We start from the raw sequence: 15,896 nt of genomic DNA, 5'->3' as shown, positions 1-15,896 counted from the left end.
GTGGGAACCAAAGGGCAGGAGGGGGCGAGAGTGTGGGGGCTGGAACCCAGGGGAACAGTGTGGCGGGCCCCATCTGGGCAGTGGGGAGGAGTGTGCATAATGGGACCTGCAGAGCCTGGCAGGGTGAGTGCTGGCAGGGAAATGGGAGCCTTCCCCTGGGGTGCGAGGAGACAGTGCCAGCCCACCAGCGGCAGGTGGGTTAAGGAGGGGAGGAGAGCATGGGATTAGGGTTCTGAGGGATGAAGAGGAGTCCACTGACCAGACAGCGTGGATAGACTCCCAGGCCCATGGAGTGGCACAAGCAAAATGCTGAGTTTGAGGGTCCTGAGGGTCACTGTGGGTGGTACAGAGACTGGGGGAATGTGGGGCTGATGGCTGGGTGGGGAGGAGCCAGGCCAGAGTATCCACACAAAGCAAGGTCCCAGGTCATGGGGCCAGGGCGGAGTGGGCCAGCAAAGGGCGGGGGGCCCAGCCCCAGACTGGCATCATGACGGGAGGTGGGTTCTACCAGAGATGCCAGGAGAAGGACCGGAAGGGGTCCAAGCCTAGGAGGTCCGCATGCCAGCTGGTCCCCGCCATGCGCTCCGGGCCTGTCCGCTCCGTGACGGAGTGGCGGTGGCCGCCGGGGCCCTGGGATCTGAAACTGCAGTGTGGGCGTGGAGCACCTCATCCAGCAGGCGCCTCGTAGGTGCCAGCTCCTTTCCAAGTGGCCCCTCTGGGCCGTGGGGTGCAGCACTGACCAGCCCGTCTCTCCCCAGCTGCTGGCTCTCCCTGGAGGGGGGACTGCTGTATGCCTTCGTGGGACCCGCTGCTGCCGTCGTGCTGGTACCGACCCTGGGGCCCACGCCTTGCTAGGGGCTTTGGACTTCCTGAGTTTTCTCACCTGGACCTGGGCTGGGCCTTGGGGTACCTGCTGTCCCACCAGGGTTGACCAGAGGGCCAGGGTGGGGTGCTCGAGCTACCCTTGGGGTGGCTGTCAATCCCTGGGAGCACAGTGGGCCTGGTTACAGGGTGACCATAGACCTGTCAGAGACCTATGTGGGTTCGGTGAGGGACCAAAGGGTGGGTGGGGATGGGCAGCAGCAGGGTGTACAGCCAGCCCTGGGCAGCCCTGAAGCTCCAGAGCCCAAGAGCCCTGGTCTGCGCCTGGCACAAGTGACGTGGTGCACAGGGCCGTTGTCTCCAGGTGCAGATGACTGGGCCGGGACCTGCCCGAGCCCCGCTCTGAGCCCCTGGAGCACCCTGCTCCTGGGCAGTGCCCCCGGGGAGGGCAGCAAGGCCGCAGCTCCTGCTTGTGAGGCTCAGGCACAGGCTGGACATGGCGGGAGAGAGTGCAGCCCCGGGGGCTGGCTCTGCAGGGGACAGTTACGTGGGTAAAGGAGGGGTAGTCCAAACCCCCAGCCATGGCCTCAGCTACCAGGGTCCCAGGCTGTTACTCCTCCAAGGTGCCCTGGCAGAAGCTGGAGAGGCTGGGCGTGCGGTGCCTGTCGCTGCTCTCGGGCTGGCTTCGGGGCCAGCAGCCCTGGCACCATTTTACACAATAGCACCTGGACACTGGGGAATGGGGAGCGGAGAAGCAGGAACCCCCATCCGCCGCCCACCCCTCTCCAGGACATATCTGGGGCAGAGGCTAGTCCTGAGCCACTGGGGGCAGCCCCCACAGCCCTTTCCACTGCAGAGCAGAGCCAGCTGCAGGTGGGGGCCTGTGCCCTCCTGTCCTTGTCTGCCCCTGCCACGTCAGGAAAGGAGGCTGCCAGGAAACAGCTCCGCCCTGGTCATGCTTGGCGAGTGTTGGCATCGGGGTTTGGGAACTCCGGTTCAGAGAACCCCAGAGGCAGGGGCCTGAGTGCAGAATCCCAGGGGCCACCCAGTTGGCCGCCTAAGCCTCTGGGCCTGGGGTTCCTGGTGCAGGGTGATGGCCCTGAGAGGTCAGGCTGTATCCGCCTCTTTCTGCAGAGTGGGAGGCCAAGGGAAAGTCTTTAGGGGCCAAGTGAGCTGGAACTGTCCCCCCAGCCCTGGCAGAGAAGACCAGAAGAGGGGACACCCCAGGGGTCTGTGAAGGTGGCTTACGGGGCTCTGGGAACGGCTCCTGGCCTGGTGGTGCTCAGGCAGCCAGGAAGAACCCCCGGGGAGGACGCCTGGGGCACCGTGGTAGGACGGCCTGGTCAGAGCAGCCTGCGGGAGGAGCCAAGATGTGGGGCGGCCTAGGGACATGCCTTGGCTGCAGGTGGGAGGGCATCCTTGGCCTGGGGGTGGTGAGCCTCCCCACCATGGGAGGGATGGAGGGAGCTGAGGTGCCGAGGACGGGGTGGAGGAGGGCAGCCAGGCTGGGGGTCACCTGAACTCCTACCCGACTGGGTGACAGGATGACAGGCATTGCCGGATGCACCAGAGCAGCCCTGGTGGGGTGAGCCCTCAGCGCCCTCTGCTCGGCAGGTGAACATGGTGATCGGGATCCTGGTGTTCAACAAGCTGGTGTCCAAGGACGGCATCGCCGACAAGAAGCTGAAGGAGCGGGCAGGGTAGGGCCCGCTGCGCCCCACCTCAGCAGGGAGACAGGCCCACCGCTCCGTCCCCCCGGTGGAGGGTGCCCCATCGCCCAGTCCCAGACTGCAGGACTGGGACCCTGCAGCGAGTGGGGAACTGAGGCCCGGAGTGCAGGGGCGTCTCAGGCGCGCCGCCAGGCTGAGGCTCACTTCTCAGGTTCTGTGCCTCGGTCTCCCCACCTGCCCTGTGATGGGCAGGCCTGTGAGGGCCTCAGGGACAGTGAGATGGCTCCCAGAGGCCCTGGCTGCTCGGGTTCCCTGGCCTTCCCCGCCTCCGGGGGTCTACGCTGCGGTGTGACCTTGAGGGAGGTTTCCTGTCTGGGCAGCCTCGAGGCACCTTCCAGCCTCTCTGTCCAGCCCCTCCCTCCCACTGCCCCCGCTGTGTGTCCTTTCCTGGCTGGTGTCTGCGTGAGCCCCTCCCACCCTCTGTGGAATCCTGCGTGCTTGCTCTGCTCTCTCCCTCCGCCCTGGCTCCTGCTCTCCCTAGTGAGCCGGAGCTTCAGGGAGCCTTCTCCTTGGGCGCCTGGTGGGTTCTGGTCCTGGTTAGACCAGCTGAGTGGGCCGGGGGTATCCCAAGTGCTGAGGGTCCCTTAGTGACTAGGAGGCTGGCTCTGTCTGCCGCCTGGCCCCTAGCCCCTGTGCCCCACCTGGCCCGGAACCCACTGTCCCTCACACACGGGTGAGACAGTGAGTCACACAGCGAAGCAGCCCTAGGGCCACAGGTTCCGGGGCAGCACCAAGGCCCCGCAGTTCTGCCACCCGAGCTGAGTAGTTCCGTTTGCACCTGAGAACAACGTGGGCAGTTCTGCCACTTCCCTCCCATCTGAATGCTGAGGGAGGAGGTGGCCGTGAAGCCGGGATTCGAGGCGGACGCGCAGTGGCCATGCCTACGTGTGCGGGAGTGCAGCCCGACGTCTGCGGCACGGCCCTGCTCGCTGGTGGAAGGCCAGCCAGCAGGGCGCTCAGTCCTCGCGTGCTGGGGCTGCTCAGACGACCCACTGGGGGGCGAGGGCAGGCAGGGCACAGCTCTGGCAGCGAGGGCAGCAGAACTCGCCGGTAGCTGACACGCACGGGTCCAGCTGCTATCCCCTTGTGCCCAGCCTCATGCAGCCCATGGGCCCGGGTCCCCAGAGTGCCCTTGCTCCTGAGGTGGACGAGAGTCCGAGGCCACCCTGGCCCCGCCCCGAGACACCCGCTGGGCCCCACGGTTGTCTGCTCTCCTGTCCCCCACGGCTGGCCGGAGGGCGGACTTTGCTTTTGTTTCAGCCTTGGTCTCACCGGCAGTCAGCTGCCCCCGCCCCCCCTCGGGCGTGCCCTCAAATGTGCTGAGTGTGGAGTCCTCCCTGCTGCCGATGCCACCTCCGACGCCACCAGTAATGCCATGTTAGTGCCCCGCTGCCACCTCCTGCCCGCCCTGCTGTGGGCTCTCCCTTCTCTAAGTCCTGTTTTGTTCCATGTTTCTCTTTCTTTCATCTCTGCCAACCTCTCTGGGTTCCTGGACAGCCCCTGGCCCCGCCCGTCTCTGCCCCAGGCTGCCCTCTTCCATGTATACAGACGCGACGGGAGGCAGGGGCCACAGGCCCAGGCCACATGCAGCCTGGGGCCGCTCAGCGGCAGCTCTCTGGCCCTGGAGCTGGCTGGACCACGCTGCTGGTCAGTTTTCCTTCCACCCTCCTGGCTGCCAGGAGGGGGCCCCATGAGGAGAGGCCCCCTGCCCGATGGACAAAGGCAGGCACAGGGCCCCAGACTGAGTGCATACATGTGTGTCAGTGTATGCGCTTGTATGTAGGAGAGTGGGGGCATGCAAGTGGTATGTGTGTGGAGAGGGTGTGAGCTTGGGCAATAGCGACTGGGTGTGAGTGTGTACAGGCGTGTCTGTAAGCATGCAGGCGTGTGTCACATGAGTGAGTATGCATGTGAACACATATGTGCACGTAAGAGTACCGGCAGCCCAGGCCAGGGGACCAGTGCCAGTTTGACGGCCGGCAGCGGCAAGTGGCCCGGGGTGCCCTGCCAGGGCTCAGGCCTCCTCGGCCCACACCCCAGGGTGTTCAGAGCTGGGGGAGGGCTGGTGGAAGCAGGCGCACTCGGGTGGGCAGGACCTGAGGTCTGCCAGGCGCCAGGGTCCTGAGGTCAGTGGCCTGGCTTCATGCAGATAGGGTCTCTGTGGTGAGGCTACCCCCTCCCTGGGGGGCAGTGCACAGTGGCGGGGAGGGGCGCCAGTGGGGGACTCCACCTGGGAGGTTGCTACCGCAGGTCAGGCAGTCGGGAGAGGCTGACCTCCCTAGGGCCCACTCGCCCCTCTGCCCACCGAGGCAGTGGGGGACAGATCTGGTGCCTCAACCGGACCCTCCAGTCTCCTCAGCACTACCCTCGGCTGAGACGTCTCTGCAGCCACAGAGGCGAGGCTGTGGGAATGATTTATGGGTCCCCAAGCCCAGGGCCATCTGCCAGGCTGTGACTGTTGCCTGGAGGTGGGTCTCTGCCGGAAAGCAGTGACAAAGTGACTCGTGGCAGACTCAGATGTCCCCTGACTCAGGCCCTCGGTGGAGGGGGTCCGGATCCCTGCTCTGAGAGCACCCGGTCTGGAATGACGCTTTCCCCGTGCTGAGAAAGCAGCCGAGTGGGGGAAGTCTTGCCACTGCCGGGGTGCAGTAAGCCCCTCCTGGTGGGTGGTGTCGGGGGTCCACGTGGGGTGCAGAGTGGCCGTGGGCATGCAGATGGCCCCTGCCTGGCACATGACTGAGGCCTCACTCCTCTGTACTGAGGGGCAGCTCTCTTGGGTGGGCTCCCAGGCAGGTGCAGAGTGGGGCAGTGGGGCCTGCACTTCTGTATACCAGTGGGGAAGGGCAGCCCTGGAGCCCAGAGGCGCTGGTCAGGGCAGGCCCAGCAGCTGCCATCTCCCGCTCCCACGAGCTGCTGGCCATGGGATTGGGCACTGGGCACTGAGTCACGGCAGCTGGTGGTGGCCGAGGCTGGGGCCAGCACCTTTCCTGGGACGTTGCTGGAGGGGAACCCCTCACACGCTGCCCTGGCACCTCTGCTTCTTCATAGGGCCCCGGGCTCCCCAAGGAATGAGCAGGCTGTCCTGTTGCTGGCTCCACCCGGTGGTGGTGATGGTGGAGCCCCTGCGGGGGAACCAGGCGAGAGGCAGGGCTGACTGGGTACCCAGTGTGTGCTCCCCAGGCCGGGATACCCCGTGACACTGGCAAGGACTGCTCTGGCCCAGTCCTGAGCGCCTGCTCAGCCAGTGCCCTGCTCATGCCGCCTTTACCCTGGGCCCTGCGAAGCAGCGCTGGCACCGCCATGTGGACAGGCCGGCAGAGACTCGAGAGGCCACACGTAGAGCCCAGTGGCACAGGGAGGGGCTGGGTTTGCCTGTGAAGGCGTCTGCCAAGGGGGCTCCTGGAGAGCTCCCTGGAGGAGGGGCTGGGGGCAGCTCAGGACAGGGCAGAGGAGGAAATGCCTGTTGGTCTCTGTTCCTATCTGTCTCTGTTCTGACCCTTCCCTGCCTGGCCTTGTCTGTCTGTCTGTCCCCCACCCCTCACAGTTTCTCTCGCTTCTCTCTGAGTCCCTGGACTTCACCCTGCCCTGGCCATCCTGCACTCGAGCTGAGGCCTGGGTCCTCCCTGCTGACCTGGGGGCTGTCTGAGGCCCTGCAAACTGGAGCTAGCAGTCGCCTCCTCACCCCTTTCAGCTCCCTGGACCCGTTTCCTCCTGTCACCTAGTCAGGAACCTGGGGCTCTTCCAAAGAGCTTCCCCTTACCCGTGTCAGCACCTGCTAGCCCAGGTCCCTCAGAGCCTCAGGTGTGCTGTGGGCAGGGGTTGCCGGGGAGCTGTGCCCTAGCCCCAGGAGCCAGGGACCCCTCAGCTGAAGGAGGGTCTCTGGGAGGAGGGGCAGAGCACAGGAAGTGGGCAGGTGGGGGGCTGCAGTGGTGGGCGGGGGCTGACGGGCTGCCTCGTCCGCAGGGCCTCCCTGTGGAGCTCCTGCGTGGTGCTGCCCCTGCTGGCGCTGACCTGGATGTCGGCCGTGCTGGCCGTCACCGACCGCCGCTCCGCGCTCTTCCAGATCCTCTTCGCGGTCTTTGACTCGCTGGAGGGCTTCGTCATCGTCATGGTGCACTGCATCCTGCGCCGGGAGGTGGGTTGGCACACCGCGCCCCGGGGGTCCTGCTGGGAACCCCAGTGCTCACATAGGCCATGGCGGTCTGGCAGGGTGTGGATCTGCACACGCTTCCTGGACATGCGTGGACGCCGGTCCTCAGGAGCAGGTGCTATCTGTGGGTAGCCCTGTCCTGCGTGCCCCAGGTGGCTGGCCTGTTCACATGGCACCAACTTCCCGAAGATGCCAGCCAGCCCTGAGCTGTTCTAGTGACAAGGGACTCTGTCCCCACAGCCCAGGAGGGCTGAGTGCAGGGGGGAATGCAACCAGCTCCCACGATGGCCGGGACTCCTGCTCCTGGCATGGTCTGCGCTCCTGGTACCCAGAGAAGATTTTCACCAAACTGTGTCCCCACAGCCAGTCACCACCAGCTGGTGGCAGAGGTTAGGACAACATGTCCTGGTCTTCCAGAGGGTGGCAGTGGAGACCGTGCACCTGGCCCTAAGTGGCCTAAGGTGCCCTTTGAGCAGGGATGTGGCTTTAGGCAGGGGTGGCCTGTCTGCCCCAGGAACTGCCTGCAAGGACAGCAGAGTGCCTTTGGGAAAGCACAGGCCCCGAATGGGAGCAAGATGGAGCCACGGGAGCGGCCAGCTGGGTGCCTGGGCACCCTCAGAAGCAGCTGCTCTTGCCACCGACGTTTGGAAGGAAGGAAGGCTGAGGCTTGGCTAGTGTCAGTTGTTTTGAGGCCCAGGAAATGGCAGTGGGACCTTGAGGAAGGGTAGGGTGTGTCCCTGAGGCACTGATTTTCTGTCCCCTTCAGGGCTGGTTTTCACCGTGCCCTGTCCTGGCAGTGCTGCCCAGCTGGCCTCCTGTGTCTCACTGTCCAGGAAGGGTCACCAGAGGGGCCTGACCTGGGGGTGCCCAGCACAGCTGGAGATGGGGGCAGCTCCCGGAAACAGGTGGGGAAGCATTCCCTAAGGGACCCCAGCCACGAGGTATGACAGGCAGACACTGACCCGACACCCCATCACGAGCCCCCCAACCCCTTGCACACTTACACATGAGCAGCTACTGCAGATTTGGGGATGCCCTGATGGTGAGGCCAACCAAATGGGGCAGATGCCAGGAGGAAGTGCATGCCACCGTTCTGCGGGGGTGCTCCCCGTGCCGGCTGCCCTGGGACCCTCAGCAGTCCGACAGGCTCCTGTTCTGGGACACTGCAGCCGCATGCAGAGCTGGGCACTGGCTGGAAGCTTGGCTCCCGCTGCCTGGCTCCCGTGAAACACCAACAGCCAACAATGAGAAAGGGGCAGCTGGGACAGAGGACCGGGTAGAAATCGGACAGGAGCAGCAACCACAGGGCCACCAAGGCACAAGGTGCAGGCTGCGTCCTAACTTAGGGTACAGGAGGAGAGGTGTAATGTGCCAGTGACCCGAAGGGGCCAGCTGGTGTCAGGGGCGGAGGAGGCGGAGAGGAGCTCACGGGAGGCCTGGTTTCAGAGCCCCAGGCAGGAGGGGAGTGTGGGGCAGGTGGGGCAGCTTGGGCAGAGACCTGCTCTGAGAACCCTCTGCAGGGGAACCAGAGCATGGCGGTGGGGGAAGCCAAGACTCCACCAGCTCCCATGTAGGCAGGAACAGAGCACCTGAGGGCCAGATGTGGCTAATAGCCCCATGAGCCCCTGCTTTGCCCGTGGGCTCCGTGCATCCTGCAGAGGAGCAGACTGCGAGCCCATCCACATCCTCATGCCTCAGCAAGGGCTGCCGGGATGTGCTGAGAGCGGGCCAGGAGGGGCCAGTGCAGGCCACACCAGGAAGCCCAGCCGGCCCTGTGGGCACAGAGCATCCAGATGGGAGATGAGGAAAGCCCTCATCTGCACCAACACAGCCCAGCTCTCCTGATCACCCAGGTGGCCTTCCTGGAGGAGAGGGGACAGGGAATCTGGTAGTACAACTTCCCTGCATGCCAGCAGAGAGCACACTGTCGTACCTAGTGCCTCCTGGGACCTTGGCCTGCCAACAGCTGGACGCGCAGAGGAGCTCAGTAAACATTTGCTAGGTGGACTAGGAGTGAGCATTGGCAGGAAGGAGGGCCTAGACCTAGCTAGTGCCCGTGCCCGTGGTTCGGGGGCCAGCAAGAATCTGGCTTCTAGGCCTAGTCCTGCCGCTGAGCAGCTGTGTGGCCTTGGGCAAGTCTTGCCCATGTGCCTGATGGGAGGGCTGGGTGAAGAAATGGGGGGCAGGGATCTGTGGGTGTGTGTGTGCCTGGGAGTCAGGAGCCCTGGCATGGCCTCCTCCCACCTCATCCTTGCCTTCTGCTCAGAACACCATCTCCAGGAAGCCCTGGGTGCTTCTCCCTGCTCTGCACCTCCGGTCCCCTTTACTTGCTGTAGCCCTGGCAAGCCAACATGGAGGGTGGTGCCCTGCCCTCTGCAGCCCCACGGCCCTGGACAGCCAGGCAGCTGGCTGTGCCGCTGGGGACGGGCCACCAGTTCCTCCTGTGCCCTTCCTCATATCGAGCAGCTGCGTCCCCGGACAGCTGGTCTCCACTCCTCCCTACTGACCAGCTTCGTCTGACCACTAGGACAGGCCGTCTGCCGTGGCCCCCACGCAGCCCACTGCTGTCGCCCATGCCATGCTCGAGGGAGCATGTTCTCTGAGGAGCGCGGCAGGGTGTGGGAGCAGCTGCAGGGACTGGCTGCGGATGACTCAGGGTAGGCAGCGGACCGAGTGAACGTCATCAGGCTGTCAGGTCCCCATTGCTGGCTCAGCCAGGAGGGCCTGCAGCACACCCTCCGCAGCCGGAGCATCAGTCTCATTCTCCCGCCACAGGGACACGGCCACCGCTGAGACGAGGGATGAGCCCTGAGCCTATGGCAGGTGTGGCCGTGCCTTGTCCACCCACCTTGTGGGGGTGCCAGCTTCCCTGCCTTTCCAAGGCCTCTCCGGCAGGAGCTCAGCCTGGGCCTGTGGCGCTGACGCGTTCCCCCACGCAGGTCCAGGATGCTGTGAAGTGCCGCGTGGTCGACCGCCAGGAGGAGGGCAACGGGGACTCGGGCGGCTCCTTCCAGAACGGCCACGCACAGCTCATGGTAGGGCTCGAGCCAGGGTGAGGCGACCAATGCCCACCCCCTGCGGGTGCAACCCCGCGCACAGCACTGGGCATTAGCCACTGGGAAAACGGAGGCTTGCCGAGGGCAGATCCTGGTCCAGAGGACGAGTTTCAGGAGGTGGCACCCACCCTGTGCTGCCCCTTGGTGGACCTGGCCAGATGCTACCAAGCATCCAGCCCTGGCTGAACTGCCTCCTGCCCCACGCACCCCCACGCCACCTTGGCCCCAGCCCAGGAAGGGACCTGGCCACCGGCCTTGCCCTCTACCCCAGCCCCTCTAGGCGCATACTCGGCCTCCCCCCATCCCGTCCTTGCTGTGAGAGCCCCTGCCTTGCCACCCTGGCCCCTTCCAGGGCACCAGCCAGGCCCCTAGCAGGCTGATGCCCAATGCTGTGGGGCCCAGCATGCCCTCTCCCACCATCCCCCTTCTCCAGACCTGCCCCAACTGACGCTCCTGTCTGGGCTCCAGGCTCCCCCAAGTGCATCTGTGGCTTTCACTGAAATGGAGCCCTGGCCCTGCCTCTACCTCCAGGCCCAGGGCCCTGCAGCCCCTGAGCCACGCACACAGGGTGGGCTCCCCTCCACCACTGTCACATGTGCCTCCACCTAGCCTGTGTGCCCTGCCTGCTCCCACTGGTCACCATGGGCTCAGCCGAGACCTCACCTCCTCAGGGAACCCGCCCCACCTAGAGCCTGTTCAGGCCTGGCTGGTCCCGGGTGAACCTGCACTGCGCTGGAACCTGCTGCCCATGGGACTCAGCAAGCCTGGCACCGCAAGGTGCTCCCCAGGCCCATGGGCATTCTGAGGAGCAAGGTCCCCCAGAGGAGGCCTCCTCCAGCTCACACCTGATGTCCGAGCAGGGCCGTGGCCCCTGTGGGCCTCTGTCCCCACCTGGAAGGGACCCAACAGGTTGGAACATAGACCCCTACCCTTGCTGCTTCTGCCTTGACCTGTGCCCTCAGAGGGAAGACCATTCCTTTGGTCAAGCCGACTCCTGCATATGCAGGGGACAAGCCTCCAGGTTTGAGATCAAGAGCCCAGCTGGGCCCTGGAGAAGGACGGCCCTGTGCTCACAGGCTGGGCCTGGCTCTCCGGCCTCTGCCTCCCACTGCAGCAAGGGCCATGGCAGCCGCATCTGAGCCCCGCCTGCCCTCCCAGAGGCCAGCCTGCAGTGCCCAGCCCTGGGCTGCAGCAGCATGTGGCTCTGGAGGCCTGGGGTGGGGTACAGAGGCCGAGGCAGGGGAGATAGGGTGCTCTGCCTTGGTGGGGAGTGCCCCTGCACACGCTCACGCGTGTTCTACCAACTCATGCACTGGCACAGGCACACACCGACACGAGTGTAGTCACACATGTGAACACACGAGTGCACACTAAACACCGGTACATGCACTCACAACACGAACATGCACACACGCCCTCAGGTACACTGACAGGCAAGGGCACGTGGGGCATGTACACGGCAACGCATCTGCGCACGGCCCCCGTGAGCCCTCAGGAGCACCCTCCCTGGGGCATGGCCGTGCCAGGACTGCCCATGCCCTCACCCACGTGCCATCTGTCTTGCAGACTGACTTCGAGAAGGACGTGGATCTGGCCTGTAGATCAGGTGAGCGTCTGACAGGTGAGAGCCATGGGCATCTGGCTGCCACCTGCCACTTTCTCTGCCCACCCTCTGCGTTGTCTACCTTGTGTCCTCAGCGGTCCTCGCCCACACCTGCCTGCCACCACCACACACTGGGCCCTGCACCCAAGGCCTGCGCCCGAGCCGGGTCTGATGGGATCCTGCCTGGGCACCCATCATGCCACCCCCTGCCATCCCGCCCTCTCCCCATGGCTGCAGAGGGTCTGTGGGGCACACAGACGTGCAGGACGCACTGCTTATGGCACCTTAGCACTGGGGGCCCCCAGTCTGGTGCTGGCCTCTGCCCTCGGCACCCACAGATCTGTCTGTGCCCTCCACCCCCCTCCTGGGGCAGCAAGCGTAGGCCAGCTCTGGGGCTGGAGTGGTCCTGCCTCCACCCCCACTGGCCCCTCATCGTCCACCGTCGTCGCCCCTCACAGCACCTGGTCTGTGGTGCCTTCATTTCTTCGCGTGGACCCAGCATGGGGCAGAGGCCAGCTGAGCTTTCAGATCGGGTGGGGGACACTGGTGAGAGCAGGAGGAAAGCAGGGAGAGAGGGACCTGCCATGGAGATGGGCCACCACTGAGCTTTCTGCGAGCAAGTACCCAAGGGTGTCGCCTGTCCAGTAGGGGAAGCTCCTCCCAGCCACACGTGTCCGACGAGGCCTGCCCTCCCCCAATCCTTTCTGTGACCCAGGTTCCTGGGGGAACCACCTGGCCCTGCTTTCTCTGCTGGGTCACACATGTGAGGAGCCTGCCCTGGAGAGAACCCTGTTAGAGGCATGGGGACAGCCCCAGGGGTATGTCCGCTGTTGCGAATGGGCCCTAGAGGACTTCCTGGATGTGCTGACCTTGGGGCTGGGCTGAACAGAAGCTGGACAGAAAGTCCTGCACCCTCTGAGTCTCCTGTCACAGGTGCCTGGACTTGGAGGCTTAGGTGGTAGCCCTGCCCTGCTTGGGCACATGCTGGCCTCTCTGAGGCCCAAGTCCTCACTGGTAAGAGAGCCGTGACACCTTCTGGACTGTGTGCAGTGGCTGTTGAGCCCATGGAGCAGGCCCTGCTGGGGTGCAGGCGTGGCTTCTGCCTTCAGCTGAGAACACTCAGACCTGTCCCGGTGCTAGGGCTCGCTCTGCCTGGTGGGGAATGAGGGATGCCAGGGAACCCCAGGCCCTCGGCTGGCTGCAGAACAGGTGTTTCCTGAGATGCCCTGACCCTTGTGGAGAGGAACAGGGGAGTGGGGCATGGCCGGGCTGAGCACAGGGTACAGTGCGGCCATCAGGGATGGCCAGGACAGTGAGCGACTAGCGGCCTGGGCAGCCTAGAGGTTGCAGTGACCCTGGAGTGTCTCAGTTGCTGGTGAGGCAGGATGGAACAGCTGGCGACACTGGGGCTGCTGGGGGTGAACAGGGGTCAGGGCAGACTTCCTTGGCAAGGGGACCAGAGGAGGGCAGGGCCGCAGGGAATGCTGGGGTGCTTGGCTCTGCTCTCTCCACTGGCTGCTGGAGGCTGGAGCCCAGGTCAGAGGTCAGAGGAGCCTGGGCCTCATGCAGTTGACAGAAGAGGGAGGTGTCTAGGGCTGGGCTTGCCTCCCAGGACCAGGAGGCCTTCAGGCAGAGGACTGGGTTGAGGCAGAGTCCTGCAGGCTGCATGGTGGGGCCAGTGTGAGGGCCCGTGTGGGGTCACAGGGGCTACCAGGCCCTCTGTCCTGCAGTGGTTCAGAGCGCCAGCATGTGGCCTGTCACCAGCAGGGCAGAGCAGCATTGGGGTAAGCATAGGAGCCTTGGCCACTGCAGCGCCAGGCATAGGCAAGGGATCTGCCGGGGTCCATCAGCAGCCCAGGGAGGGTCCCCATCAAGCCCCGTCTGCGCCGCCCTGACCCTGACCTGTCCCTCTTCTCGCGACTCCACAGTGCTGAACAAGGACATCGCAGCCTGCCGCACGGCCACCATCACTGGCACACTCAAACGGCCCTCGCTGCCCGAGGAGGAGAAACTGAAGCTGGCCCACGCTAAGGGGCCGCCCTCTAACTTCAATAGCCTGCCAGCCAACGTGTCCAAGCTGCACCTGCACGGCTCGCCACGCCACCCCACGCGGCAGCTGGCCCCCGCGCCGTGCGCGCCGTCGCCGGAGCCCCCCAGCCACTCGCTGACTCTCAAGAAGGACAAGGCGCCCAAGACCTCCTTTGTTGGCGATGGGGACATCTTCAAGAAGCTGGACTCGGAGCTGAGCCGGGCCCAGGAGAAGGCCCTGGACACGAGCTACGTGATCCTGCCTACAGCCACAGCCACGCTCCGGCCCAAGCCCAAGGCAGAGCCCAAGTTCAGCATCAACATCGACCAGATGCCGCAGACCCGCCTCATCCACCTCAGCACTGCGCCCGATTTTCCCGCCCCCACCACCACCTCCTCCCCAACAGCCCCTGCCCCCGCCACCCACCCTGGAGCCAGCACCCTCTGGCCTGGCAGAGCCTGGGGAGCCTGCGGCCCATGCGGGACCCAGCACAGGGGCTGGGACCAAGAACGAGAATGTCTCCACCTTGTCTGTGAGCTCCCTGGAGGTGAGGGCCTTGGACGCCATGGGCCAGGGCAGCCTGCGCTGGGGGACTCGCGGTGGCATGGACAGAGCTGGGGGGAGCGGCCGTGGGCCCTGGCAGTACAGAGCACTCAGGCACTGCCAGGTCCTCAGGACGGCGCCAGCTCTGCTGGTGCTGAAGCCTGTCACGTGTGCCCCCTCCTCAGAGGGCAAGGGCCCCGGCCTGGACAGCCTGAACTGGACTCACACCGCCCCGGGGCGCCGGGTCCAGCCTGCCCTGTGGTGGGGTGCTGCAGATCTCTGCTACTGTCAATCCGGAGCCTGGGGCTGACTCCGAGTGGGGCCCACCTGACATGGCTCAGAGCCAGGGCAGCTGCCTCAGGCACCCTCCCCAGGCTGCACTCACACCTCCTGGCCCTCAGCCCATGCTGGTGCCGCCCCGCAGCCCTGAGTTCTCTGGCATGTGACCCCAGCCACGCAGCCCCAGCCTTGAGCTCGTGGAAGAATCGGGGCAGGCCAAGTTGGGCCCGCCCAGGCTCAGCTCTACCTTGACGTGCTGTGCAGGTGCTGGCACTGCCTCAGCGTGGGGAGGCCCCGAGGGCAGCAGGTTCCTTGGACTGGGAGAGGGGGAGGCCCGGCTGGCCCAGCTCCACAAGACCTTACTGCCCTCAGGAGAAGGGGGCCCCCGAGACTCCCCTCATCCTGTCCACTGGGGCCTCCAGCTTCTCACTGCTCCCTTCAGCCCTGGCAACCCCAGGCCCTGCCCACTCGCTTTCCCTGAGACTCCTACTGGGGCCACTGTCCCCAGGGTGGGGGCGCCCAGTGGCTTAAAGTGCCTGCCCAGGGCCAGCCCCAGGTGTGGTCTGGACCTGCAGGCAGGTGGGGGGGTGTCTTCCTCACTGGAAATCGGGACAGGGTCTGGGAGGTCCGGGTGACCCAGTGCAAATCCCTTCTCCCCACAGCGGCGGAAATCGCGGTATGCAGAACTGGACTTTGAGGTGGGTCCTGGCTCCCCCGCCCCGAATTTGGGGCCAGACATGTCCTGAGCTCCTCATAGGCCAGTTCAGGCCATTCCAGCCAGCAGGGAGAGGGCGGTGACCGGTGCCGGGAAAGGGCAGGCCTCCAGACCCTGCAGGCCTGTCCCTGAGTCAGGGGCAGCCTGGCCCCTCCCCTGACTCAGGGCCCCCCCACCCGGTTCCCCTAACCTGCAGAAAATCATGCACACCCGAAAGCGGCACCAGGACATGTTCCAGGACTTGAACCGGAAACTGCAGCACGCAGCCGAGAAGGACAAGGAGGTGCTGGGCCCAGAGAGCAAGGTCAGGAGGGCAGGTGTCGGGGGGCCGGGGGGGCCTTGGCCAGCAGGTGGCCGCCCTCCTCCTGCCTGGTGTCTGGCGGGCCAGGGGGTCTCGGCCAGCAGGTGGCTGCCCTCCTCCTCTTGCCAGGCTCTAGATCCTGCAGGAGGTCCACACAGGGTGAAAGGACCTGCCACTACATGGGGCGAGGCCAGGCCTGGGGCGGCGAGGGGTGCTGTGCGGCCCTTCCCTGCCAGCCCCATCAGTGAGGCCCTTGTGCCCCCCTGCTCTGTGCTGGGGTCTCCTGCCATCCTGCGCCCCCAGAATTGAGCTCCATCCTTGCTCTGATTGGTGCCTGCAACTTCTTCTCTCCCTGTGTCCTTGGCCCCTGCACCTGTGCCGATGGCTGCGGCACACCGAGCAGCCAGAGAAGCAGCAGACGCCCAACAAGCGGCCCTGGGAGAGCCTCCGGAAGGCCCACGGGACGCCCGCATGGGGGAAGAAGGAGCTGGAGCCACTGCAGCCGTCCCCACTGGAGCTGCGCGGCGTGGAGTGGGAGAAGTCGGGCGCCACAATCCCGCTGGTGGGCCAGGATATCATTGACCTCCAGACTGAGGTCTGAGTGGGCAGGCGGCGGCCACGCATGGGCCACGGGCAGCTGCTCCGCCCGCTCCTGCCGCAGGACGGGG

At 65.4% G+C, this 15,896-nt stretch overlaps 1 protein-coding gene across 1 annotated transcript in view; it reads left to right on the top strand.

Annotated features, from left to right (window-relative positions):
• Positions 1-15,889, top strand: part of ADGRB1 (adhesion G protein-coupled receptor B1) — a 99,805-nt gene extending 83,916 nt beyond the window's left edge. Inside the window, 10 exon segments of the mRNA XM_027773277.1 lie at positions 759-825; positions 2,437-2,522; positions 6,516-6,687; positions 9,642-9,737; positions 11,325-11,379; positions 13,290-13,764; positions 13,766-13,937; positions 14,875-14,910; positions 15,124-15,231; positions 15,632-15,889. Of these exon segments, the coding sequence (XP_027629078.1) occupies positions 759-825; positions 2,437-2,522; positions 6,516-6,687; positions 9,642-9,737; positions 11,325-11,379; positions 13,290-13,764; positions 13,766-13,937; positions 14,875-14,910; positions 15,124-15,231; positions 15,632-15,829 (1,465 nt within the window). The 3' untranslated portion in view covers positions 15,830-15,889.
• The last annotated feature ends 7 nt before the right edge of the window (positions 15,890-15,896 follow it).

Source organism: Tupaia chinensis, unplaced genomic scaffold (genome assembly GCF_000334495.1).
Source record: "Tupaia chinensis unplaced genomic scaffold, TupChi_1.0 Scaffold000335_1, whole genome shotgun sequence".
Lineage (NCBI taxonomy): Eukaryota > Metazoa > Chordata > Mammalia > Scandentia > Tupaiidae > Tupaia > Tupaia belangeri.
The sequence above is the reverse complement of the archived record's forward strand: the minus strand, read 5'-3'. Positions and strand labels throughout refer to the sequence as shown.